The sequence below is a fragment of the Notamacropus eugenii genome, chromosome 1 (genome assembly GCF_028372415.1).
Source record: "Notamacropus eugenii isolate mMacEug1 chromosome 1, mMacEug1.pri_v2, whole genome shotgun sequence".
NCBI classification, from domain to species: domain Eukaryota; kingdom Metazoa; phylum Chordata; class Mammalia; order Diprotodontia; family Macropodidae; genus Notamacropus; species Notamacropus eugenii.
This window is the reverse complement of record NC_092872.1, coordinates 5,834,454-5,860,699: the sequence shown is the minus strand read 5'-3', so window position 1 is coordinate 5,860,699 and position 26,246 is coordinate 5,834,454. Positions and strand designations below refer to the sequence as shown.

General features: G+C 46.6%; 1 protein-coding gene and 1 long non-coding RNA gene across 4 annotated transcripts in view; one reads left to right on the top strand and one right to left on the bottom strand.

Annotated features, from left to right (window-relative positions):
• Window positions 1-18,025: 18,025 nt before the first annotated feature.
• On the bottom strand, window positions 18,026-21,693 carry LOC140532302 (uncharacterized). Of its 3 annotated transcripts, none has more exons than XM_072650703.1 (2): window positions 18,522-21,693; window positions 18,026-18,272 (listed from the first exon to the last, which is right to left on the bottom strand). In XM_072650703.1, the coding sequence occupies exon 1, from the start codon at window positions 21,376-21,378 to the stop codon at window positions 19,057-19,059; it is 2,322 nt and encodes a 773-aa protein (XP_072506804.1). In that variant the 5' UTR covers window positions 21,379-21,693; the 3' UTR covers window positions 18,026-18,272; window positions 18,522-19,056. The 3 variants fall into 3 exon arrangements, with proteins under 3 accessions (XP_072506804.1, XP_072506807.1, XP_072506811.1); XM_072650706.1 differs by having other exon boundaries at window positions 18,971-21,693; XM_072650710.1 differs by having other exon boundaries at window positions 19,467-21,693.
• Window positions 21,694-21,841: 148 nt separating this feature from the next.
• Window positions 21,842-26,246, top strand: part of LOC140532295 (uncharacterized) — a 43,471-nt gene continuing 39,066 nt past the window's right edge. The window contains exons 1-2 of the long non-coding RNA XR_011976454.1: window positions 21,842-21,959; window positions 24,901-25,086. This is a non-coding gene — a long non-coding RNA (uncharacterized lncRNA). The remainder of the gene's footprint in view (window positions 21,960-24,900; window positions 25,087-26,246) is intronic.

The following is a 26,246-nucleotide window of genomic DNA, read 5'->3' as shown; positions in this document are numbered from 1 at the left end:
AAGTTTGAATGGGCTACATCACTGAGAGTCCTCCCTGATCTCCTTAAAACCCCTTTCTCAGCTTCTTGTTTTCTTCCCCATATCCATCCATTAGTGGCTTATCTATAGGGACTTGTAATTTTTTGAAACTCTGCCACAGGCTTCACTTGGAACAAGCCCATAAATAAGTCTATAGTATGTTTGGGTCCAGAGCTCTAGAAATAGATCTAGAAAAAATGCCACCCTCCTTTCTTTATAGAGTTGGAGGACTCTGGAGTTGATGCATTGGTTAATTTCATTGAGCAGCTCTTACTTCTCTTTCTTTTTAATTCCTTGTTACAGGGATGACTTGCTGGAAAAAGGAGGGTAGAAAAATGTATTTGGGAGGAAAGATGATTAAAAAAAGATACCAATAAATTTGTTTAAATTAAAAAGAGAAATAGTTTAAAGAACATGTGGATATGGATGTGGGAGGGGAAATTTCAAGCTGAACCCTGGTTTCCCCAAAAGGGATGACATGCCTGATGCCCCAGAGATCTGATTTCCAGTCCTACATGCTACTTGGGGCAGTTAGGTGGCAAAGTGGATGGAGTGCCAGACTTGGAGTCAGGAAGATTCATCTTCCTGAGTTCAAATCTAGCCACAGACACTTAATTTTTATGTGACCCTGGGCAAGTCACTTTACCCTATTTGCCTCAGTTTTCTCAACTGTAAAGTGAACTGGAGAAGGAAATGGCAAACCACTCCAGTATCTTTGCCAAGAAAACCTCAAATGAGGTCACCAAGAGTTAGACATGACTGAAACAATTAAATAACATGGGGCTGGGGAAGTATAAATTCATTGTACCAGCTCTCTATCTTGATATTCCCTCCACAGGCAGGGACAGATCAGTGCCTAAAGACAATTGTTAGGAGGCAATCTTTGCTGGGTTACAGTGACCAAAACAATTCCTCACTTGTTGGACAGCCCTCTGGTGATGAGCATAGCTAGGCTAGTCCTTGAACAAACAGATGTAGAATGCCATCACCCAAGCCTTCCTGGCAGCCTTTTCTGCTTGTTAGCTCCATCCATCTGGAAGTCCAGTGTAGCTTTCCAGTGCCGAAGGCTACTCTGCATGCCATAAGGCAGCAGAGGAAGACTTTAGCAAAGGCATTGTAATAAAACAAGGCTAAACCAATCACATAATACCATTCCACCAAGCTAATACTGACTGAGCACCTACTTTGTGCTAAGCCACAGTCAGTCATTAAAAGATTTGGAGACTATCCACTGTTTTAGAAACCTTCTTGTCTGAGGTTTTTTCCACTTCACAACCTGATTCCAACCCACCTTTCCAAGTTTTTTATACATCGTTTTCTTTCACACAATATTTGGTCCAACCAAACTAACTTTCTTGGAGACCCTCATACATAGCCTCCCATCTCCTGCCCCTCCAGAGCACTAGCTCTCTCTCACACTTGAAATACTGCCCCATGCTCATCTTTGCTCCTTAGAATCTCTCCCTTCCTTTAACATTCAGCTTATACACCTTTTTCTGGAGTAGCCTTTCCTGTTCTCCCCAGACGCTACAGCCTCCTTCTCTAATTATCTTGTGTTATTTCATATGTGCTTACACACACACACACACACACACACACACACACACACACACACACACACACACACACACACCATCTCCATCCACAGAAGGTAAGCTCTGTAGGAACAGTCTCATTTCTGTCTTTGCATCTAGCACAGTGCAAACAGTAGGTATTAAATAAATGCTTGCTGATTGATTGGCTTCTCTTTATTAGCACAGAGTTGAAAACTGACTATAATCACACTTTAGATCATTCAAGACAGCCACTGGGAGCTTTCTTGAATGTAGGCCCTCTGCTCCATTCTCTCTGGGTTCCAGGGTCCCAGTTGCCTTGGGATCACAAGGCTCTATTTGTATCTGCAAAAGCAGCTGGGATGGAGGCCATGATCTCCCTGGACTTCAGTGGATCCCATTATCTTCCTCTGTTTCTTCTGCTCCCACATTTCCCTCCCCCAGAGGGGTGCCTCTGCCCTGTGCATCAGGCTCCTGCATTCCCTCTGACTAGAATGGCCTCCCTCTAACCTACACCTAAAAAATATCTGTATTTCCTTCCAGGACCAACTTAAATACTGCCTCTACGTGAAGCCCATCTGATTTCCTACCACACATCCAGGACAGAGCTTTCCCACCTCTCCAGGGATCCATGAACTTATTTAAAAACATATAATTACTGTTTGTATAATGGGTTTCCTTTGTAATCCTGTGTATTTTATTTTATGCATTAAAAAAGCCCATTATTCTGGCTGGGGGTGGTGAGCCCACTTGCAATCCCTGCTACTGGGGCTAGTAGGTCACTCGAGCTGCTGCATGGCTAAAGCTGAATGGGATGTCTGCACTAAATTTGGTGCCAAAATGGTGACCTCCCAGTAATAGGGAGCTGCCAACCTGCCTAAGGAGGGGGCACACCAGTCTAGGATGGAAACAGAGCCGGTCTAAGCTTCCACACTCATCTCTAGTAGAATTGGACTGGTGAGAGGCTGTTTCACTCCCAGCCTCGGCACAATAGTTACTGTGCAGTCATTTCAGTCATGCCTGACTCTCTGTGACCCCATTTTAGATTTTTCTTGGCAAGATGCCAGAGTGGTTTGCCATCTCCTTCTCAGCGCATTTTACAGATGAGGAAACTGAGGCAAATGGGGTTAAGTGACTTGCCCAGGGTCACATAGCTAGTGAATGTCTGAGACCAGATTTGAACACCCTCCTTGAGCAAAAAGGAGACCAAGTCTTAAAAAACAAACAAACAAAAAAGCCCATTATTCTGAAAAGGATTCTGTAGGTTGTGTCCATGGCACAGAAGAAGACGTTAAGAACCCTTGCTCTAAGTCCTCCATGGACTTCTCCATTTCTCTAATGGCATTGCATTCTTTTGCCTTGTATTGGTTTGTGTCTGTCTTATTCCTAAAGGATTGGAAGTTCCTGGGAGGGAGGGACCAGGTCTGACTCAGTCCTATCCCCCCTTTAGCCTGCAGTACCTGTACACAAGCATTTTTGATGGGTTCTGTGGAATGAAACCATGGGGACAGGAGAATGGCTGGCAGGGAAGGAGCCTGGTAGGGTGGTGAATGGAAAAGAATGCTGATTTTTGGAGCCAGAAGGTCTGGGTTCAAGTTCTAATTTTTACTTCCTATTATATAATCTTGGATAATTTGTCTCTTGGGCTCAGTTTTCTCATCTACAGAATGGGGTGGAGGAAGTTGAATCAGACAATCTCTAAGGTGCCATATACTCTAGATATTCTTGTTCTAGGATGTTCCAGATGGTAGTCAAGTATCTAGGATTTTGTTAATTTGCCCATTTCTTCAACGTGGGAATTTTTTTTCCACCAACACAGACTGAAACCTTCTCAAACTCAGGAGATAAATCTTAGGAAAGTTTCTCGGGTTAAGAAAGGTTAAGTGATTTTGTCCACAGTCAGGAAATGTCAGGGGCAGAAACTGAACCCAGGTCTTCCTGACCAGATCCAGCACCTTAGCTACTATGCCCAAACTGTCTCGGAAGAGTGTGATACCCACAAGAAGCTTGATCCTTCATGATCATCTACCTATGACACCTACTGATGCAGATGGACTCCCTACACAAAATCTCTTCCTCTCCTTCATCTTCCTGGAAAGCCCATCTTGATGACTATGAGGAGATAGAGGCCTTTCCCTGAAGCAGTCCCCAGGAGGCTCTGCCATCTGTATCTCCTCAGGACAAGTGTGTAGAAGGTCATCCATCCAGTCCCTGCATTTAGGCAGGACAGAGCCTACCTCACCCTCAGCCAGAGGTTTTTGCTTCTTTGAAGGTCTTTTGTTCCCCAGGAAAGGATCCACATTGAACAGAAAGGGCCCTGACTATGGTAAACCTGTTTCATTCTAACCAAATCCCTCCTGCTGCAGCCTGGCCAGTCTCAGACACTGGAACAAAACAGTGAGCCAGACAACAGGGAGCATTTTGGTTCTTCCCAGGGTAACAATAAGGCCCTCTTCATGCCCCCCTCCCCCTCCCCACTCTTCGCCCACTCTCACCATCTGCTCCCCAATTGCACTGAAGCCTTGTTGAGATACTGAGCACTCACTGAACCTCCCTCCCTGCTTCTCTCAACTGCTTTCTAACCCATTCTCACCTCTGGAACCTGGTCCCTGATCTGGTCTACATTCTATCTCACTACCCGTTCCAGTTCCCTCTTCCCTGGGATTTGTGAGGTTCACCTCCCGCTGACCAGGGAAAATCCATATTCACCACAAAACTCGGTGCCCCTGCTATCATCACAGTTGGGGAGGAGGGGCAGCACATGGAACTCAAGGCCACCATCCGCACATTGAACAGGAGCATCGTGGCCTCCCCCCTCCGATTTGCAGAGTTAGGGGCTGCTTCTAGACCTCCCTCTGGGCTATAGGGTGAATTTAGAGGTCTCTATATTGAAAGCCCCTGAATACTCCTAAAACCAGACCCCTCTGTCTCCTATCTCCTACTACTGTGTGGTTGAATATCAACACGAGGAAGACATACATACAGCCAAACAACATGCATTTCCTGTAGGCACATGGGTGGACTTTTGCATGCCATGCATAGTTTTCTCACTGTGAAAGGCAGAACCCTCCCAAGACCGGACCTCTCTCTACATCTCACACTATGAAGTGATAGGGCATCCACAAAGGGAAGATCTGTATGACAAACAGATACATATTCGACACAGGTACACAGGTGCATTTTTATGTACCTGGCCTCAGTTTCTCCATTAAGAAAGCCAAAGAAGGGAAGAGAGGAGGCAGAGAAGAAACGACGAGGGGGAGCCAGTCTGTCACTGATGCCTGCTTCTGTTTCCCTGGGATACATCCTGCCTGTTGCTGAGGGGTGTTTTCCATATTTTAATGGTATATTTTAATGGTGTGTTACTGCCCTGAGGGTTTGTTTTGTTTAAAAAAAAGGAAATGGAAAAAAATAGAATGAAAAGCTCGAAGGGAGAGGGAAGAGCATTTAACCTAAGACTCTCCCCTATTCCAATCCTCACTTGATGGATGATCCCTAAACCCGAATTCATTCAAGCCTATCTTAATTTGAGGCTTTGACGGTACAGAAATCACTTAACCTTTCTGTGGCTCAATTTCCTCATCTCTAAAATGAGGAGGTGGACTAAGGTTTTTTTTAGCACATAATATACTCATATCCTATGACCCTCCCCAAAGACTGCCCCTCCCCGGGGAGCTTCCTTACCTTAACTTGAAATAGGCTGAGTTTATTTTTTCTGCCCTAAGACATACTCCCTCCCCAATGCACTCTGGCCTTCCCTTAATGTGGTGGTGGTGGGGGAGGTGGGGAATGAACCACCTCTAACTCAGCCTGAGATGTTGTTAAGGTCAAGGGCATGAGATTGACCAAACCCTCTAAAGCTCTGGATTATTTAAGAAGGATGCTAAGGCCCAAGGGACAGGGGAGTAACTCTTGTCCAGGAGGCCCAAAGATGCTTCTCTGAATCAGATACTGGTCCTGGGGTGGAAGTGAGTGACTCACCTGTGACTGTGCTCCAGGGAAACTTCACCCAAGGGAGGGCACTTGAGCCTCTAAATTCTCAGTCCTGGTCTGGCTAACTCTGGAGGGCACATCTCTGTGGGCTAGGCTATTTCTGCCCTCATCTCTCCCCATGATGCCAGTCCCAGCTCTTCTCATTGTTATTGAGGGCAAGTCTCTCTGGGTCTGGGCTCTTCCATGTAAAAAGGGGGAGGGGTCAAATGAGATAATCTCTAAGATAGCTTTCCTTTCGAAATCCTATGATCTACCGTTCCTCTTTGGCCACTGACTAGCAAAAGGTCCTTTTCTTTCTTCCTCTCCCTTTTTCTGTTTTTTTTTTTTTCTAAAACCATTTCATTCTTTCTTACTTTGGAGCTGCCTAGGGGTCAGTCCCTGCATGAGCTGGCATTATCTAGATACAACCAACTGGCTCCCCCTCCCACTGGGTCACAGGGAGGGAGGTAGAGAGGGAAAGAAGGAAGAAGGGAGGGCCCCCTGCTCCCTTCTCACTGTGGTTGCTGTTACCAACACCTCCTGATTTAGTGGCAGCTGTGAATATCATCTCTGCCTGTAGCCTCCCCCACCTACCCTGAACCTCTAGGGACCCAGGAACCCCTAGCCTGTCTCCACAGAGAATTCACCCAGCCCCTATTGTTCTAGGACCTTCACACAACAGACAGCTCTCCCTTTCCTCTGCTCTTTTCTTCAGGCAACATAGGGTCTTCCTTGCCTCCAGGAGGGGAAAACTGACCTGATTTGACTGCCCCTGAGCACCACAGTCCAGGGCACTTCAAGTCAGTGGGATCTGTTCAGTTTCCTCTCCAGATGATTATAGTAACTAGGGTTTGGCATCCAAAGTTCAGGCCCCTCTAGCTTCCTCCCAGGAGAAGAGAGAAGGGGTAAAAGCAAGGCTCCTGATCCATCTTGTAGGTATCATGATGTAATGGAAAGATTGTTGACTTTGGTGTCAAAAGACCCAGAATCCAGTGCTTCCTCTGCTATTTACTGCCTCATGACTTTAGCCAAGTCACTTAACCTCTCTGGATCTCAGTTTCCTCTTCTGTAAAATTAAACTGTTGTATTTGATGATTTCTAAAGTTTCTTTCCATTCTGAGTTCTATGGTCTCATCATCATTTGCTTTGGTTGATCCAGCTCTTCTCATGATTCTGACTCCATCCTCCCAACCATTCAATTTCCCCAGAGACTGGAGCTGGGGAGCTTTTTTTGAGGGGGGAACTAAGCCTCATATCCTGCTCTCTCCAGTAGCTCTATAGCTCCCCCCTATAAGGATGTAAGGAGAAAGTTGAATCTAAGACTAGAGGTTTGACTCTTCATGGTACTAAGATCTTGATCCTTGCTCCTTTAGCCACCTAAGCAGTTTCATCCATCCAGGGAAGTTAGGGTGCTCCCACCCCACTCCACCCCTCATCACAACACACATTTTTCAATCAGTTATGGTGGGGAAATCTGCTGGAAAGCAGGGAAGAGAAAGGGGATGAACACCCATTGGGGAAACATGAGCAGGTGTTTCTATGGCAATGGAAGTTTTAAAAGAAGGGGAGGAAGTGGGGAAAAGGGAGTTAATGGGCATGAGAGCCAGCTCCCTCTTGCCTAGGATGTACTTGTCATTAGGTAGGGTAGCTAACTCTATCAGGGCTGGGTAAGGTTTCTTTCTCACATCACAGCCGAGCCTCTCTAGAAGGAGGCTAAGGAGTGAGAAGGTAGAGGGAGGAAGAGAGGTAGAGCCAGGGGTGAGATAATATTCCCTTCTAACTTTTAGATTCTGCTATTCTGAGGGAGGCTGGGAGGTGGGAGAATGGAGAAAGGTAGAGATTGAAAGTAAAGAGAAACAAAGGGGAGGCATAGAGATGGGGAGACTGAGAACAGGTGTACGAAAGCAAAGGGAAGACACAGTGATTAAATCAAAGAACTTTGTGGGGGATAGGGAAGAAAACACAGCCACCAGTACTGGTGATACAGAAAGAGAAAAAGTAGTAAAGGGAGAGTAGCCAAAAGAGCTGGAGAGAAAGAGGATGAGAAAATGGATAAGAGAGCTGCAGAGTGATGGCAGAGGGGAGGAGGGAGAGAGGGAGAGCCTGTGAATGCACCAGGTATTTTTTGGTAGGAAGGCTATCAGATCTGTGATCTCAGAGTACTTTAGGGAACCCCTAAAGTGGGTAGTTTCCAGCCCTCAAAAAGGGCAAGAAGCTGTTCCTGGTGCCTTCCTGTTTCTCTCTAGTGTTGGTTGCTCCCCATCCTCATGCTCCCAAATCTGAAAAGGAGCAGAGATGAAAGTGTAGGAGGAAAAGGTCCTAGGTTCTCATCCCCTTGAGCTAGGAATGAGGTCCCAGCCAAACCTCCAAATCAGGCTAGACACATCTGGGAGCAGGAAGAGCAGCCGGTTGCTTTTAAATTGTTTCAGCCCCTGGTACTACAACGTCTCCTGAAGGATGGAAAAGCAACTTGGCCCTTAATATTGCATCAGGGCCATGATTTGGAAAAACAGGGGCAGGTCAGTCTCAATTCACCTAGGAGATACTGTGGTACCTCCCTCAGACCCCACTCTAGTTCCACTCTCTTTCCTGCCTGCCATCACAGGCATTCAAAAGGAAAAATAGCTAGGATTTGTCGTCAGCTTCAACATGTCGGAAGTTCGGGGAGGGAATAGAGGAGCTTGAGAGTCTAGATCTCACAGCCCCACACTAGACCCACCACTTTCTCTGCACATCCCCTGCCCTTCCCATACCGAACCTGCCCTGAACACTTTCCCTGGAATCAACCAGGTCCAAGGTCTTTTGAACTAAGCCTCCCCCACAAAGCAAGAACTATGGAGCAGGAGGTGTGGTTGAAGAACTGAGAGCTGGGGGAAATTATGCTTAAGGTCACTGGGGCTGCTTCAGTCTCCATCTTTAACTAGCAGGCCCTCCCCTCCTGGGGTCTGTTAGGAGGTATAACCAAAGAAGGAAAATAGATGAGTCTCTTCAATGTCTCAAAGTATAGAAATGTCAGTTGCATGATCTCATTCCCTTCCCCGTGCCTCAGTTTCTTCCCTGTTCTGTTCGTATGGCCCTCAAAGAGAAAAGATTTTCTCCTTTTATGCCAGTGAGAAGTGGAGGAGGAGGAAGAATTGGGGTTCCAGGAAGGAGATGAAAGACAGACAGAAGGAAATTGCAAGAGGGTAGCATCACCAAGAGGCAATAGACACCTCCAACACAGTGATCTCTCTAAAGCAGCCACCAAACCCCACCCCCTGCACACACAGCCCCCAGAAATCAGGACCATCTCCCACCTCCCCCAGTTCTCCTCCCCATCTCACCCCAGACAGCACCCCACTGCTGAACACCCAGAACGGTGAGTGTGAAATTAATTAATTTCATAGGGGAAGAGAGCACAGCCCCAAGAACTAACTTCCAGTATGAGATTGTATTTCAGGAAACAATGCGGTTCTCCCACCCCCACCCGAGACTGCCAGAAGGACTATAGCCATGTTCTGTTCCTCAGTGCTCCCCAATCACCCGTGGTTATTGTCCAGAGGACCATCCAATCCCAGTAGAATTGCGGAGTGGAAAGGTGTCCCATGCTATCACTGGCAGGCCCCACCCCATCCTATCCTGGCTTCCTCAGATTCCAATATAGAACAAACTGAGCTTCTGCAGGAGTTGGGACACACAGAGAGGCTCAGACCTCGGTCCTTCCTCCAACCTTTGTCCCTCATTCCTAGTTCTCAGGAGAGATCAAATATGTATCTGTGATCCAGTGAAAGTGTAATGCCACTGTTACCAGGCTGGAAGGGAGGGGGATAGAAAGAGGAAGCTGCTCTTCTGGGAGGGACAGGGGTTCCTAATCATCAGAGGGGGAGTTTGTTCAAGAGGCAGGGGAACACACAATTCCTTGGGCAGAGCGGTAGTGGGGTAGTGGAGACAAAGGTGGTATAGAATGACGGGTTGTCAGGGGTTCTAGTGGCTGGTGGGGGAATGTTTCTAGAAATGAGGTTCCCCAGAACAGAAAGTGGGAGACATTGGGGAGGGGCCTCATTGGAAGTTCACAGGTGGGCATGCTGCCAAAGGCACAAAAGCAGACTCCCCTTCTCCTATTTTCCCTCTCCACCCATACATACACACAATGTACAGCTCTCCACATAACAAGCCCAGTACCCCAAGACCCTGAGGATTCTTCTCCAGCCTGATAGGTCAGTTATCTCTGTTCCTTCCCCCCATCCTCAGGCTCCATTCTGGGAAAATTGCCTCATAAATGGAGCTCCTACATGCACATATATGTACAGTGCACAAATGCACAGACTAATGAGCCCTAACCTCCCCTCCCCCTGGCCAGAAACATGTGCCTGCTAGCCCCTCCCCCATCTCACTCGTGCACATGTGCCTGCACCCACGCCCCTCTCCCCCCATTACCGACCCGAACCCATGGACACCCGCACTCATGGGCACCTGGCCTACACGTGAGCACCCCTGCCCTAACGGAGACCTTAGGCTGCGGCTAGAACAATCCAGACACGAAGGTCTAGGCCCAAGAGTGGGGATGAAGATCCTTAGCCTGGTTTCAAAATGGGTTAACTCCTTCTCTCCCAGCCCCCACCCAAAATCTTCTCTTCCAGCCCCCTGGGCGTTTTGTCACCAATAAAGAACTCCCGGTTGTCATGGAAATTAGTGCCTGGTCTGAGGAGAGAGAGAGAGAGAGAGAGAGAGAGAGAGAGAGAGAGAGAGAGAGAGAGAGAGAGAGAGAGAGAGAGAGAGAGAGGAGGATTGAGGGATCCCTCTGGGGATACAGGAAGGGGTTGGGGGGATGGAACTTGGGGAGCCGAACAAGGGGAAGGTATTGAGCCAAACAGACCCTCCCGGACACCGGAGTGCCCAGCACACAATGGGTGCTACTCTACAAAAGCATATTTAATTGAATTTTGATTTGGTAGTATAAGCGGGTCAGTCGACAACAGATCTGGCCCCCAGCTGAGCTAGCCTTTCTGCACCCAGGGCTTTGGGTCCTGTATGTCCAGAGACGAGGGTGTAAGGAGGGGCCATGGGGTGAGGGGATATGGCGGAGCACAAGTCGTTCTGGGTAGCTGCTCCAGAGAACTTTTGCTTCCAGACCCTCTCTGGGCCCGAAGCACCCCTCCCCCATCCCGTGGGGAGCCCGCGTGTTCAGCCTGACAGGCTGCTCAGCTCCGCTCTGACAGCTAGTCTTCGCTGCCCCCCTCCCCAGAGGGACTCGGTTCTTCCCACTGCAAGGGCCCCGGAAAGCCACAGACCCCAGCCCCCCCCCCCCCCCGCCCAAGACACACACACACACACACACACACACACACACACACACACACACACACACACACACCACACTCTGCTGGCTGTGCCCCCAAACCTCGAACCTAAACGAAATCAACCCCTCCACCCACCACTCCAGGGGGCCTCATGGCTCCCCCAGAGCTAAGCCGCGGATGCTCTTAACCCCGCCACTGGTCTCAGGGACCCACCTGCAGCGCCTGTCCCGTCACGAGGAGGAAGCTGCCGACTCGAGGCTCAACGGGCTCCGGAGGGTCCAGAGATGCCGCAGTTGGCGGCAGGACAGAATCCACTCCGGGCGGGGGAGATGCGGCACCGAGTCCAGCCGCTCCCCAGCTCCGCGCGCCTCCAGCATCGCCCGCCGCTCCCCAGCGCAAGATTTGCACCGGGGGCCGGGGGCGGGTCGGAGGGGGTGGAGCTTTATCCTATTCGGGCCCTCCCCCGTGGAGGAGGAGCCATGAGTCTGGGCGCTGGGTGGGGGTGGGGAGGAATCAAAATGCCCTGGTATTCCTAGCCCCTTCCCCGACCCTAGTTCTCTGGAGAGGTTCTGGAACTGTCCGAGACCTGGACCAGGAAAGGACCCCTCTCCCCAACTTTTGACTCACCGAAACCCTCCAGGCCATCCTTCACTCGGGATGCAGGGAAGAATTCTAAAGCCTGCCACGGAGCAGGGAGCAAGCAGGGCTAAGCCTCCCCGTACCCATTTTACAGAAGAGGAAACTAAGGCTGAGAAAGGAAAGGTTTTGCCCAAGGCAATTCAGCCAGCCAGGATGCTATGCTTAGGGGCTCAGACTACTTTAGCCCTTTTTCCTGGTTTTCAGTCCCGAGTCATTGATGGGGACACTGAAGATGTCTTGCCCTGGAGATTCCAGGGATGAGGAGGGACTTGGGAATTTGGAACGAGGAGAGGAAGCCCTGGGGCCGAGACTGGGCTGAGAGTGTGCATAGACAAAGACAAAAAACATGCATGTAATTCATGTTAGTGTGTCTGCGCTGACGCACATCAGCGTGTATTGGGGATGCAAATGTGTATGAATCTCCATAGATGCTCCTTGAATTGGTGGGCGTTTGTATGTATATCTGAGCATAAGACTGTTGTGTATGTGGAAACACATATTGTGTATGTGGAAACATACACAATATTGTGTCCACATACACTGTGTATGCATCAATACGAGAGCATGTGAGTTTGATATTTAGGGGCTCTGTGGGAGAGCTGGTTATACTAATCGTCCCTCCCCATCTCCCTTCAGTCCCCACTGGATAGCATTAAGAGACAGTAGTTAGGAAGGACTGAGATGAGGGCAAGCGTTGTGTAAACTGGATAAAAAGATATCTTGAAAACCGCCTTATCGCACTTTAACGACCTCACAGAACTCTTGTCTAGAAGGGCTGCTGAATTGAATTGTATCCTGGCAACCTCCAGCCCTCGGTTCAGCATTTGGACAGCTCCATAGGCACTCAGGTGCCACTTTTCACTGCTTCATGTTTTTTCTTAGGTCTCTTGCCTTTGGCCCTGTTCGGATGATGTGACCACAGCACACAGGAATCTGGCTCCCTGGTACAGCATTAATTTTCCAAGTTTAAAACAAATACTTTAAAATAGCGTAAAGTGATATATGGTGTGTCCCAAAAATCTTAGTACAATTTTAAGCTTTAAGGTTTTTTGTTTTAAGAGATTTAGGCTCTAAGAAGTTAAAACTGCTTTAAGACTTTTGGAATAACTTGTATTTCTAGTGATTAATCAATCACCAAGACTTTACTGAACATCTATTTTGATCTAGGTTCCAAACTACAGGGAATTCAGGTAAATAGAAGGATGTCTGTGCCTTTCAGGGTAGAAACACAGGACAAAATTAAGGTAATGTTAAACCTTGTATTCCCAGTGACTCATAAGTCACATAGAAAATGAGAATTGTAAAATTTCATAAAAGAAAGAAATCTCTGTGGACTGGAGTGGTCTAGGAAGGCTTTGTTGAGGAGTCTGTGATCTGAGCTGGGCCCTGAAGCACAGATAGAATTTAGAAAGGAGAGGATAGGGCATTCTAGGAAGGAGAAAAATCACAGAGATGGGAATACAAAAGGCCACTTCTCTGGTGTGAAGGGACTCTGAAGCCTGCTGTTTAAAGGCACTTATGTAAGTTATCTAAACCACCTCGTTATCTCCAGGCAGATCTGAGCATAACTGAGTTATAATGTTAGGGAGAGAGAAGGTGTTGCTATAAGCTCTGAATACCTCCCTGACTCCTTCACCCTATTCTGTGTCTAAGGGAGCTTTACTGGTCACCACTTTGATCACATGGTCCAGAATCAGAGGCTGTTGGCCTCTCTGTGAATGGTCCATTCTGGGCACCATCCCCATTTTGGGGGGCTTATGAGCTATTCTAATAAAGACTCAGATACACACTGGACAAATACAACCAGATCTCAGTTTTCCACTAAAGAGGAGAGGGTTCAGGATGCTGATAATCCACAGCATCAGATAATCCCCCAAAGTACTTCTTTTGGCTTCAGAATACTTTAAATAATTTGAAAGGAAGCAGATTATCTTCCCCATCCCATCTGATTCTAACTAATATTGCAAAGGGCCTGTCTTTTCTGGTTTCACTGAGACCTATGGCAGGGGAAGGTGGTCCAGTGGCATCCATCCTTAAAGTTCTCATCAATTTGACTTTATCTTTCTTTTGTACTTATTCTACATCATATAAAAGTTATTTGCATATATGTCTTTCCCCTCTATGAGTTTGCAAGTGCCCAGAGTGGAGTCTGTTATTCAGATAATCCACATGCAGGTAATTGAGAACTAACTCCACATTTATTAAATGTCACTAAGAAAGTTCTTTTGGTTTCTAGTTTGCTCTGCCTGGTAGCCACAGATGACCCACCAGTAGCAACATACGTTCATATACCCAATCACCCAGCTTCACAATACAGGAGTCATCTGTAAACCTTCACTCTTGCTCACCCCTCAGATCCAGTTAGCTGCCATGTTGTGCTGATTCTATCCCGATGATATCTCTGCCTTTGTACAGGTTATTCTCCATCATGGAATACTCTTCCCTCCCCCACTTCTTACTATTGGAATTCCTAGATCTCTTCAAGGTTCAGGTAAAGTCCTATCTTTTATGAAGTCTTTCTGAATCCTTCAGTTGTTACTATTTCCCTCCCCCCCCCAAAATTACTTTCTATATATTTTGCATTTACTTCTACGTTTATGTGCTTCAGTTGAATGGAAATTCCTTGAGATCAGCACAATTTTGTTTTTGTCTTTGTACCTTCAGCTTCTTCCACTGTTCCTGGCAAATAAATCTTTATTGAACTGGATGGTTAGTCCTTATAACAACCCTGTGAGGCAGGTAGCAGAAATATTATTGTCTCCTTTTTACAGATGAGTAAAATGAGACTCTAAGAGATTTAGTGACTTACCCACGGTCACACAGCTAGTTAAATGTCTGAGCAGAAATTTGAATGGCTTCAAGGCCAGCTTTCTGGCTACTGTACCATGTTCCTTCTAATACCAATAGTGTGGTGACTTGTGTGTATATGACTAGGAATGGCTGTCTTCACGATGAATACACATAGACTACATTCTTTGGGAAATGTCATTGGTTTCTTGTGCTAAGTGTGATATATTCTTTCCCAACCACCCTGCTCTCATCCATAGGAAAGAGAGAGAGAGAGAGAGGAAAAAAGCTAGGATTGGGGGGGGGGGGCTCAGATTTAACTGGAGTTTCTGTAGAGGCTGCCCTTATTTAGCTCCCTAGGTACCAGTAGGGGGAAGCCTTGAAGATATTGGGGTTTTTTCTCAGGAATATAGATGGATGTAAGTATATGGAGATAATCTGCACACAGTAGGCACTCAGTGGATGTTAACTCTTGACCATGATGATATATCTATGTGCAGTCATGCCTGTGATGGCACGAGTGTTTGTACATGTGCCTGCTTCTCTCTAATTCCCTGGGCATCCAATTGAGTGTGCACTTTTGTGAGTGCATGACTGCACACACAAATCCCCAGGACTGTCCTCTTCCCATTTCTGAGAAACAGCCATCCATATCATAAATGAGGAAAAATCTCCAGGGACTGTAGGTTTATTTCCAGTTCGTGCAGGAGGGGGGAAAGGGCAGTGTCTGACTGACATGCTAAAGTACCTAGGGTCATTGGAGCAGCTCCCCTGTCAGGAATGTCCCTCTTATAGCCTGGGTAGGGGCCAAGGCTACGCAAGAACCAGGTGAATAAAGCTGTTTTAGGCCTTTCTGAAGACTGTGGGAGAGAACAGATGATCCATAGTGGGTCTGAGCAGCCACGGCTTAAGGGAACTAAGATACCTCATGTTTGGAAGCCCCCTTGCTGAATTGGACAGAGAGGAAAGAAGGGCTTAGGGGATGAAGACTGCAAGTCAATGTTGCCATAACTACCACCCAAGTAGCCCTGAACTGAAGGGATATGAAAACAAGGGCCTCTCCAGATTTTAACCACTAAAGAACAAGAAATTCTGGTTATAATGGTGCAGGAAGAAGGCTGAAGTTTCACTCTGGCTCCATTTTTAGTTTTTATGACTTGGGCACCTATCACTCCAGAGCTGGAACCTTCCCTATCAAATAAGAGAATGTGAGAAAACTACTCCCTCACTCTTGTCTGGGCATGGATAGGTAAAAGCCCTGGGATTGAATCTTGGCTCCTCTACTTACTGTCTGTGTGACCTTGTGCAAATCAGCTTGCATGCCTGAGCCTCAGTCTCCTCATCTCTAAAGGAGGGGTAGGATTAAATTATTTCTCTGGTTCCTTCCAGTTCTAAATAATCCTATGACCTATCCTTCATTGCCTGGCATTAAAAAGGCATCAACCCTGGCTCCCAGCAATCCTCTATAATTGTTTGTCAAGAATCTTCTTTAACCCATAAGGAAATAGCTTTCTTATCACCTCCAAGGCAGCCAGCCCCTAGACTGGGTGTTCAGGGCTTCAGGCCCTGGTTACTCCCCTCTTAGGGCAGAAGCCATAGTCCATCTTCCTAACACTGAGGACCCCGCATTTGATCATTCCTAACTTCATTCAGCAAGTATTTATTAACTACCTGTTACAAACCAGGTAATTCATATTGCTCCCTCCATCTCTATTTACTGACTTGCAGTTAGAATAGATCTTATTTTCCATATTAAAACTGAGAAGTTTATTCTCAGAGTTCTCAGATGGGCCTTTCTGCCAATCCGTTTCACATATTCCCCCTTTTATTTTCTCCTCTCAATCATACAGTGAACTTGTGTTCTGTCTGTTTCCCTCCCCAAGAAGAACTTCTCAGGAAAAGGCCGACTGTTTAGTCACATTTACCTTAATGAATCAATCAGCCATCAATAGGTGCTTGTTAAGTAAGCTCTTACTACCCACCAGACACCCTGCTAAACTGAAGAAGAAGCAAAAGCCACTCCTGCCCTTCAGGACAATTCCACTATAATGTTGACAATGACCAGATCTATATGGACAACACGTAAATAAGTACAAACTACATGCAAAGTCGATGGAAAATAAATTGAAGGGGAGGCCATCAAGAGAGGGGGGTAGGGAAACTGAAGAAGGCCCCCAACAGAAGGCAACATCTTTAGCTGAGTCTTGAAGGAAGTCACGGATTCTAAGAGGGGGAAGGTGAGAGGAAGAGGGAAGGAACTTCAGGCATGGGGGACAACCACGTGCAAAAACACAGAGATGGGAGGTGGAGAATCCTGTCTGAAAACGCCAAATCAGCCAGTATGGCTGAACTGGAGATGCATGGAGGGCAATGACCATAATGCCAATACGCTTCTAGATTTCATAGAACCATAGAATATCAGATATGGAAAAGAAATAGAAGATTATGTAGTCAGGCCTCGAAATTTTACACAGGGGAACTGAACCCTTAAAGAGAGAGAGGAATGGATTTGCCCAGGGTTGTGCAATGAGTTAGGCCTGGACTTGAACCCAGGCCTCCTGACTTCTCCAGAGGACTGGCTTCTAGGTATATAAGCAAGGTAGACAGACACCCAGAACACAGCACAAAGGAGAATGTGCATGTGATGAAGAGCATTTTTAAATGTGACTTTTAGTAAAAGCATATGTTTTAAATGCCTGAAAATTTCTCTCTCCAAGGCATGTATTTATTTTGCACTAGGTACAGTTATGTGTTAATCATGTAGGCTCAGAGCTTTCTGATGGTGGCAGGTTGGGGGAAGGGCAATCATGCACAGGGCAAACCTTGCCCAGATTACAGATTCATTGTCCCAGCTCTGTCCGATTCTCTAGAGGCCAAGGTATTTTGCATACTCAGCTCAATCTCTGCTTGTCTCCTAGTAAAGAGATTTCATGTCCTGCAAGCAATGGGAGGAGGGTGGATGTCCTTCTCCTTCCCCAGGGTTCCTCCAAAGCTGAAGGCAGGGTTTCTGGTAGGGTGAGGAACAGTTGATTCTGCATGTGAGGTGTATCTGTGCCTAGTCTGAGGAAAAAGTTGCAAGTCTGACCCTATGTCTGAAATTAAGGCTGGGGTAAACTACCTACTCACAAAAGAACCTTTGAAATCTCCCATTGCTTGGCCTGGGGTTTTGGGAGCATAAGACAGAAACACTTCTGTCCTGCTCTTGGCCACCTCAATCTTTGACCTTTACCATTTACCCCCTTTGCTCAGTGACATGTGCTTTCCCATTCGTAGAACCATAAATTCAGAACTGGAATAGATCTTAGAAGTCATTGGATCCGGCATTACAGATGAGAGAAGGGAGGTACAAAGGCTAAGTGACTTTCCCAGGGTTACACAGAGAGTAAATGTGTGAGGCTGGATTGGAACCCAGGTCTTCCTGATTCCATGCTCTGGCATTTTACCCTCAATTCCCCTATATTTGCTTCCACTCTGACATTTGCCCCAATTTCTTGCTTTTTTACATCCATTATTTTCCCCGCCCCTCGTATTTACCCAATTCTGTGTTACCCCTATTTACTCTTATTTTCTCCCAGTGTCCCAACATTTACCCCTACTCTACGCTCCTTGCTCCTAGTCTAATATTTTGATTTTCGGCATCCTTCCGCAGCTGTTTTGCATTTGCAGCCTTCTTCCTCATATTTGGCCTCCTTCTTGGTATTTGCTGTGATTACCTTGCATTTAAAACCCCACCCCCCATTCCCTGGTATTTGTTCTCATTTTATGCCATTTGCCCTATTTTCTGGTTCCTTCCTTTGCTATTTATTTGTCTCCATCTCTTGATTTTTTATTTCCCTCTCCTCCACACTGGGACAATGTCCTTAAGGTGTGCTGCCCATAGGAGAAGTCACATTCACACCCTTGCGCCCCATGTTTCCCTCTTATCCCTGCTGGGCATCCCTTAACAAGGAAGGATCCTTTCTGATTTATAGCTTCCTCATCAGTAGAGTCTTCCATGGTGCTGAATGGACCTATGTTGGAGGTTCTGCAGGAGAAAAGGGTCAGAGGTTAGGGCCTAGTGCCTTGGCTGGCTGGCTTGATTCTGGGTTGGGGCTCTTGGGTATTCATATAAGTGCATTTATGTTCTCTGAATCTGGAGGGGTGAAAGGCCCACCTCCACTCTCCCCCTTCCACCCCCAACCACAATCCTACATGCCATCAGAAAGGAAGGATCCTCTCCCTCTGTCCCCACCCCCTAGCTATGAGTCATTTGGCATGCTGTGTGGGTTATTACTTTGTGTTTGAAATCTCCATGGCAACCAGCTGGCAATCAAGGGTAATTGTGCTGGTCGCCTGGGCAACCGGGGCAAATCCCAGAGAAGAAGCATCTCCTTGGGCCCTGAAGGTCCTGGACACTTGTCCTTTAGAGGGGAAGAAGACAGATTTACATTCCTTGGGGCACCACCATCTTTGTGATCTCAAATCAGGAGCTGTAGGGGAAATTCAGCCTGCCTAGGCTAGGCCAGACATCAGGCTTGTTGGTGGGAGGCTTTCTTCTCCTCTCACATCTGGTAGGGACTGAAGGATCTTTGACTCTAGATGGAGAGGGTGGAGTAGAGGTGGAAAGATTGACTGTGTCACCAGGCAAGATAGGGAAAGGCAGAGAAGATCCCCCATTCAGCAAGGTTGGAGCATTTAGTAGCAAGGACATGATATTATGTCTCTTGAAGTGACACCCCCTACCTCAACTGGAATCCTGTGACCTCAACAGATATCAGAGAGCCAGAGCCCTCTCTGACTCCCAGAGTAACTTTATACTCTCATGACCATCACAGGTGGTACTTATAGATGGCCCATGGGCCCTCTTCCTGGTATTCCCCACGGCTCAGCCACAGAGTCTGGAAGGAATCAAGGGAGGCCATGATGGAGCCACCTAGCCAGGCAGCCATGGCACGATGAGGCAAGGATAAGACTGTGGCTGTGGGCCCCAGATCCTGCTGGACCCTCTCAGAGAAGCCATTCAGCAGAGTGGTCCCACCTTCCAGAACCACATTAGCCAACAGTTGTTCCTGCAAGTGTGGCTCCAGCTGGCTAATGCTAATCTGGGCCAGCTGGGGTAGACTGGGCTGATCAAGACCCAGGATGTCAGGCTTAAACAAGACCTCAGGGCAGCGGAACCGTTCAGCCCCAAGGGAGAGAACATGCTTGTCTGGGAGGACAAAGTCAAGTCTATACTTGCCCTCTATTTGGCAGAGTTCAGAGACCATGTCAAGGGTCACATAACAGCAGGTCTCCTTCATATGGGTCAGCACATCAGCCTTGGGTGGTGGCTGCCCACCAGCCAAAAGCAGCTGGGAGAGGTATTCAGAGAGGTCTTTCCCAGCCACGTCCAGACGGTAGATGTTCAGTGGTGCCAATTCACCTGTGATGATAGGAGCCACATAGGAAGTGCCATGCCCACTACCCATGACCAGTCCTGTGGTACGACCATAGGCATAGAGGGTGAGTAATGCCTGATGAACAGTTTGCATGGCAGGCACCCCAAAACATTCAAACAAGAGCTCAACAACCTTCTCACGATTGGTACAGGGAGAGACTGGTGAATCAGCCACCAGTACAGCCAGTTCCTCAGGTGCCACACACAATTTGCTGTAGAAGATGTGGTTCCAGAGGACTTCTAGGGCATCCCAGTCGGTAACCACACCACGGATCAGCATAGAACAAGCTGCCTCTATGTCCTCTGTGATGTAGTAGGGTGTTTTATCCCATTTGGGGTTTCGGTGTATTCCCACCCGAGTAGGCACTACAGCACGGGTACGATCCTCACCCGCCAGGCCACACTTGCTATAGCCTGTTCCTGTGTCTATCACCACGGCAGCCAGGCTTTTGTAGAGGTCTGTGGTGTGGTAGGAGGTCATTTGGGCAGGGGCTCGTTCTTGGAAATCAGCATTTGAGCCCAGCTCAGAACAAGATCCTTGGAATAACTCAGAGTGATTGGTCGTTGAACGGTTTTCACTTGACTCACTGAGGGCATATTTGGCATAATTAGATCCCTTGTCCACCAGAGCCATGGGCAGTGTCTTATAAGTGACACTAGGGCAGCAGTAGGTGCCAACGGACAGGGTCTTATCCAAGGATTTTCTGTAGCTGGCACTGCTGGCTATATCCTGTGAAGTCTTGGTGTTAGTGTTCTGGCTTTCCATACCCTGACTCATCCCATCCTTTTCTGCACAGATATGGATTTCTGGTGAGAGGGGCATCCTCAGCATACCTACATGGCTGGATAGAGGTCCAGATGGACCTTGGTTTTGCATCAAGCGTTGGGTAAAATCCATATTGCTGGTCACTGTAGTTGTAGCTAATTCTTTGTGGAAGAGGGAAGCACATTGGCAGGACTCAGTGTTGTTTTTTCTGGGGACTTCAGCTATGTTAGTAACACCCCCTATCATACTGCTCTCGTAGGAATGGACAGTGAACCCATCCTCTCTGGCTGAGCCATAGGAGGTTGATTCCTCGGATTGGTTTTTGACTATGGCGCCCTTGTGCTCCATAGTCACTGACCTTGTGGAGGTGTCTGATGAGGAGTAAGTTTGTGGGGTCCAGAATGAGGGTGTAGGATTACCCTTGTCTGATGTTGCCTGGGGCCAGTAGGCTTCCTTCTGGTAGGTTAGAATATTTTGTCCAACAAAGTACGGTGGCTCCAGGGGTATGTGACCACTAAGCAGTCCAATTTTTGTGGGCACAGACCTGCCCCTCTCTTCCAGATTTGCATCGCTGTTCCTTGTCACTGACTTTGTGATTTCCCTGTCTGTGATCTTAGATATCTGGGAGGGACCAGGGCTAGTGGCCCAAGGTTGGACTTGGCTGGGAAGTTCAACCTGCTGGGAGTCAATGGTCAGGGTGGTTGGAGATCGGGGGCAGACCACATTGTCCATGACATAGATGGGCCGTGTTCCTAGAGTAAGGCTCCTGAGGTCCTCCTTGCAGTGAGCCTCCCCATGAAATTTAGTTCCTTCACACACAACCCCAAATTTGGTTTGACAAGTGCATATGTCTACTATCATGCTCTCTTTGTCTGGCTGGCAGGAGCCCAGGGTATGAGGGGGCTGCCTAGTGCCGAGTTCTTGGCCATCCATGCTGTACGTGGCCATAGGGCAATTGGAGACTTTTTTGTCTCTGATGTAGATAACCTGGTACTCAGGGTTGGATCCCTATTTGAATTCTTCATTAGTAGATAGCATGCAAAGTTCTGTTCTGTTGTCTAGCCCAGCCTTAGCAGGGATGATGGCAAAAATAACTTTTAGGTTCAGATTTGGGGAGTAAGTGGAGCTTGGATTTTTGAGGTTGGATTTCTTGATGATTTTGGCTCCACTGGAGAAAAAGTTATAGTTGGGACCAGAATGTATGGTAATCACTCTCTCCCTAATGTGGTCTGGGGGATCTTTAGGGATGGGCATCCTGTTTTGGACACTGTCATGGGCAATGATGTGGACACCACTGGAGGTGCTGTCATAGGCACTACCATGGATACCAATGACATTGGTGTGGGTACCATTGTCACATTCACCATCAAAATGGCCTGCCTCTCCAGGTATTGCCTGTGGCAACCAACTGGAACCAGCTACTAACTTTTCATTTTGATTGCTCCTTAACCAGTGGAAGAAAATTTGATTTGTGCTCAGATTAGCAATGCTTAACCTTAGGCTCCCAGTCTTGAATGGATACCCCATGAGTGAGTGTGGCAGAATTGAACTGCTTATTGTCTCCAACAATAGCAAACTGTCTTTTATGGCCAGAGTTGTCTGTAGACTTTGGCTAGTTCCTTGATCTTTTCACCCTTCACACTCTTAGGAACAACTGCTTTCATGTAATTCAGCTGGTTTTGATCCCAGCAGGTTTCACCCTTGATTAGAATGGGCATAGCAGTGGCAGCAGTTTCCTAAGAATGGAAGTGGCTAGGGGGAGCTCTTTGTTGAGGCCTCTTGAATGGATGTCCAGGTGTAAAACTGGTCCTGACTTCCCTGCTTACATCATCAGACCCTCATTCTCGTGGGTCCATTGACCCTTCCCATTGACCTCAGCTTAATAACTAGGATATGTAGATATTTTTTAGTGCTCTCTGGGGTAGCTTCAGCTCCCACCCTGCACCTATTGAGTTTGGGTTCAGTTTGGGTCATTGCCCCATACATCTGGTCCCAGTAGCTACTCCTAGGCTGCCACCAGGGACCAGGGGAGTAGGCTTTGGCACTCTGTATGGACTCCAGAATGGGGCTTGCCCACCTATAACTTATAAGCATCAGTGCCTGGGGCTGTGGCAATCTCAGCTGGGTACTGGAAGCTACTCTCCAGATGATTAGGGGTTCGGGGAACTCTACTTCCTGGTGAAAGGGAATGCTTTCTTGATACGTTCCATAACTCTTTCAGGCTCTCTTATCTTATTTTTTGAATAATATTTTGACTTTTCCCCAATTCCATGTAATTTAATTTTTCTCTAATTACATATAAAAACAATTGTTAATATTTGGATTTTTTTTAAATTTTGAGTTCCAAATTCTCTGCCTCTCTCCCTTCCCTTTCCCTTCCCTGAAGAGGTAAGCAATTTGATATACATTATACATGTACAATCATGAAAAACATATTTCTGTATTAGTTATGTTGTGAAAGAAAAGACAGACCAAAAAAAACCCATGAAAAAAATAAAGTGAAAAATAGTATGCTTTGATCTGCATTCAGTCCTTTCTCTGGAGGTGGATAGCACTTTTCATCACAAGTCCTTGGGAATTGTCTTAGATCATTGTATTGCTAAGAATAGCTAAGTCATTCACAGTTGATTAACCTTACAATATTGCTGTTACTGTCTACAATGTTCTCCTGGTTGGCTCACTTTAGCTTGCATCCGTTCATTTAAGTCTTTCCAGGTTTTTATTGAAATTATACTGCTTGCCGTAATAGTATTCTATCACGATGCTGTACCCTAACTTGTTCAACTATTTCCCAGTGGATGGACATCTCACTTTCCAATTCTTTGCCACCACAAGAAGGGATGCTATACATATTTGTATACAAATGGGTTCTTTTCCTTTTTTTAAAAAAATCTCTTTGGGTATAGATCTAGTACTAGTATTGCTGAATCAAAGGGTATGCATAGTTTAAAGTCCTTTAGGCATAGTTTCAAATTGCTCTCCATAATGGTTAGATCAGTTCACAACTCCACCAACAATGCATTAGTGTCCCAATTTTTTCCACATTCCTCCATTTGTCATTTTCCTTTTCTGTCATTTTAGCCAATCTGATAGGTACTTCAGAGTTATTTTCATTCGCATTTCTCTAATTAATAGTGATTTATAGTATTTTTATATGACTATAGGCAGCTTTGATTTCTTCATCTAAAAACTCAGGCTCCCTCTCTTCATGTCTGCCCTACTCAACACTACCCTGACAATATTTCACATCAAGCCTTAAGGTGAATGAGGGCAGCAGTTCCTAGAGGCCAGGTATCCAGCTGTAAGTACCGGAGACCCTAACATTTTCTTTCCTGAGATACACATGCAGCAGAGCCCAGGGATACTTTCTTGAGAGACGAAAGACCTCAAAGTGGCAGAGGAGGGAGTGGATGGGAATGGAACTTCTAGTAGCTCCTGGCAATGGTCCAGCCCCTAGGGTGGGACTGGGAGGAAGGTGAACAGTTCATATTCCCTGCTTCAGTATACCCCAGGGAAAAGGAAGGAAGGACAAGGAAGGAGTAAGGTGTAACATATATGACTCTCGGATCTAGTGAGATCCTAATGGCAAGGCTCCCAAAGCATCTTTCTGTCTGTCCCTTCTCCAACATCCAGCATCCCAAGAAAAAAACGATAATGGCCTCTCTTTTATTGTATTTCTTCACAATGACCCTGTGAGAGAGGTTGTAAAAGTAAGGAGGAAAATAAATGACTTGGTCATTCACAGAGCCTGGGAGCTGGCCCTGAATCCAGGCTTCAAACCCGAGTACCAGTACTCACCCCATAAAGGTGACGTGGGGCCAAGAGAATATGTTGAATAAGGATCCCTTTGCCTGAATTCTTTCTAGAGTGCCCCCCTTCCTCATGTAACAGGGACAGCCATAAATATTTGCTGAATTGAAGAGCAGGAAAAAAGAATTCTGATTCTCTCTACCAGCTTCTTCTCCAAGGCTGAGATCCTCTCCTCATAAGGTTAACTCTTTGACAAGGTGTAAACTTGCATTGTCCTAAGCTGAAAAGGAGTTGTTTGCTGATTTATGACTACTTCATACACTTGAATGAGGTAATCTTGGAACTTTGTCTTCAAATATGGTTTAGGACCTAGAAATACTGGAGAATTGGAGTCATACAGGGAGAGAAGAAAGGCTACTTGCAGATTCAGACTGAGCCTTCTGGAGAAAGACAAGCATACCTAAGGAACCAGGAGAACTGAGGAAGAGGAAAGGGAGGAGGAAACAAGCATTAAGTGCCTACTATGTGCTAGGCACTGCCCCAAATACTTTATAAATATTATCTCATTGGATCCTCACCACCCTGAGAGCCAGGTGCTATTATTATCCCCATTTTATAATTTAAGAAACTGAGGTATGTAGAAGGTAATTGGCTTGCCCAGGGTCACGCAGCTAATAAGTACTTGAGTCTGAATTTGAACTCTGGTCTTCTTGGCTCCAGGTCTAACAATCTAACCACTGTACCGCCAGCTGCCAATGTCAGGTGAGGAGGACTTAGTGGAAGAGTTCCTGGACCAAGTTTCTGTATCAAGGAAGAACTAAAATAGAGAAGCAAGGGATGGATTGGAGCCACAATGTACAGCAGTCAACCTGGGCCTTGTGAGTTATGAGGGCTATACATGGAAAGGTAAAGCAACACTCTCATTGGTCCTGGGTGGTTTTGACTTCTGGGAAATAAGGGTGGGAGGGGACACCTACTTAGCACTATCCTATAAGTTTAGAAAGTTATAAATGTCCCTGAGAGACAAAAACTCACTGAAAGGGATGTGGGGAGCCAGAGAGGGAAGCCATCATAACGATTTGTGGGCTTGGGTACAAATTCATTGTTGTTTATTTTTGTCAGGTTAACCAAAACCTATCACATATTTGGTGTTTTGTTAGTTGAATGCTCTCATGCGGACTGAGAGAAATCAATGGGATGGAGAGCCTTACGTCTTGTTGGGGTAACGCTGATTTATCAAAAACACAGCCTCTGGAAGGTCAGCGATTTACCCCTCAAAATTAGGAGTGTGGTGATGAAGGAGTATGCATTTTTAAGAGTCCACTGCAGTGTTCAGTGATTATAGCTGCATGGGGAGAGTATGAAAGATGGAAGATCTAGATAATATGATAGTGATGGGCCCAGTCACTTACCTTCTTCATGGTAAAAATGGATGCTCAGTACAGGGTGGGCAGGGCAAGACACAAGGAAGAAAGTCATATTCTGTAAGAGCTTTGATGGTGGTTGACCTAGTGGCAGATTTAACTGGCATTGCAATCCTACATCCTCAATAAGTATCCCCAGCTGTTCAAGTTAAAGTAGGGCACCTAGGTGGTGCAGTGGATAGAATGCTGAGCCTGGAGTCAGGAAGACCTAAGTTCAAATCCCATCTCAGACATTTACTAACTATAAGAACCTGAGCAAGTCACTTAACCCTCTTTGCCTCAGTTTCTTCATCTGTGAAATGAGCTAGAGAAGGAAATGGCCAACCACTCCAGTATCTTCCCAAGAAAACCCCAGATGAGGTCACAGGGAGTCAGACATGACTGAAACAACTGAATCATGACAACAAAGGCTGTTCAGGTAAATCTCTCACCTTGAGATGGGGGGCGAGGGCCAATATAATCAGTTTATGAATCAGAGATGGGTCAAGAACTACATGGGATCATGTCATACTGAGCTTTCAAAAGCAGATGAATGGGAGATAGGGTCCCTTCTAAGTTCACATCTTGACTCTGATACTTCTTAATTGCATGACCAAGTATGTTGTGGAAACTTTAGTTTCCTCATTTTCAAAAAGGGCTAAA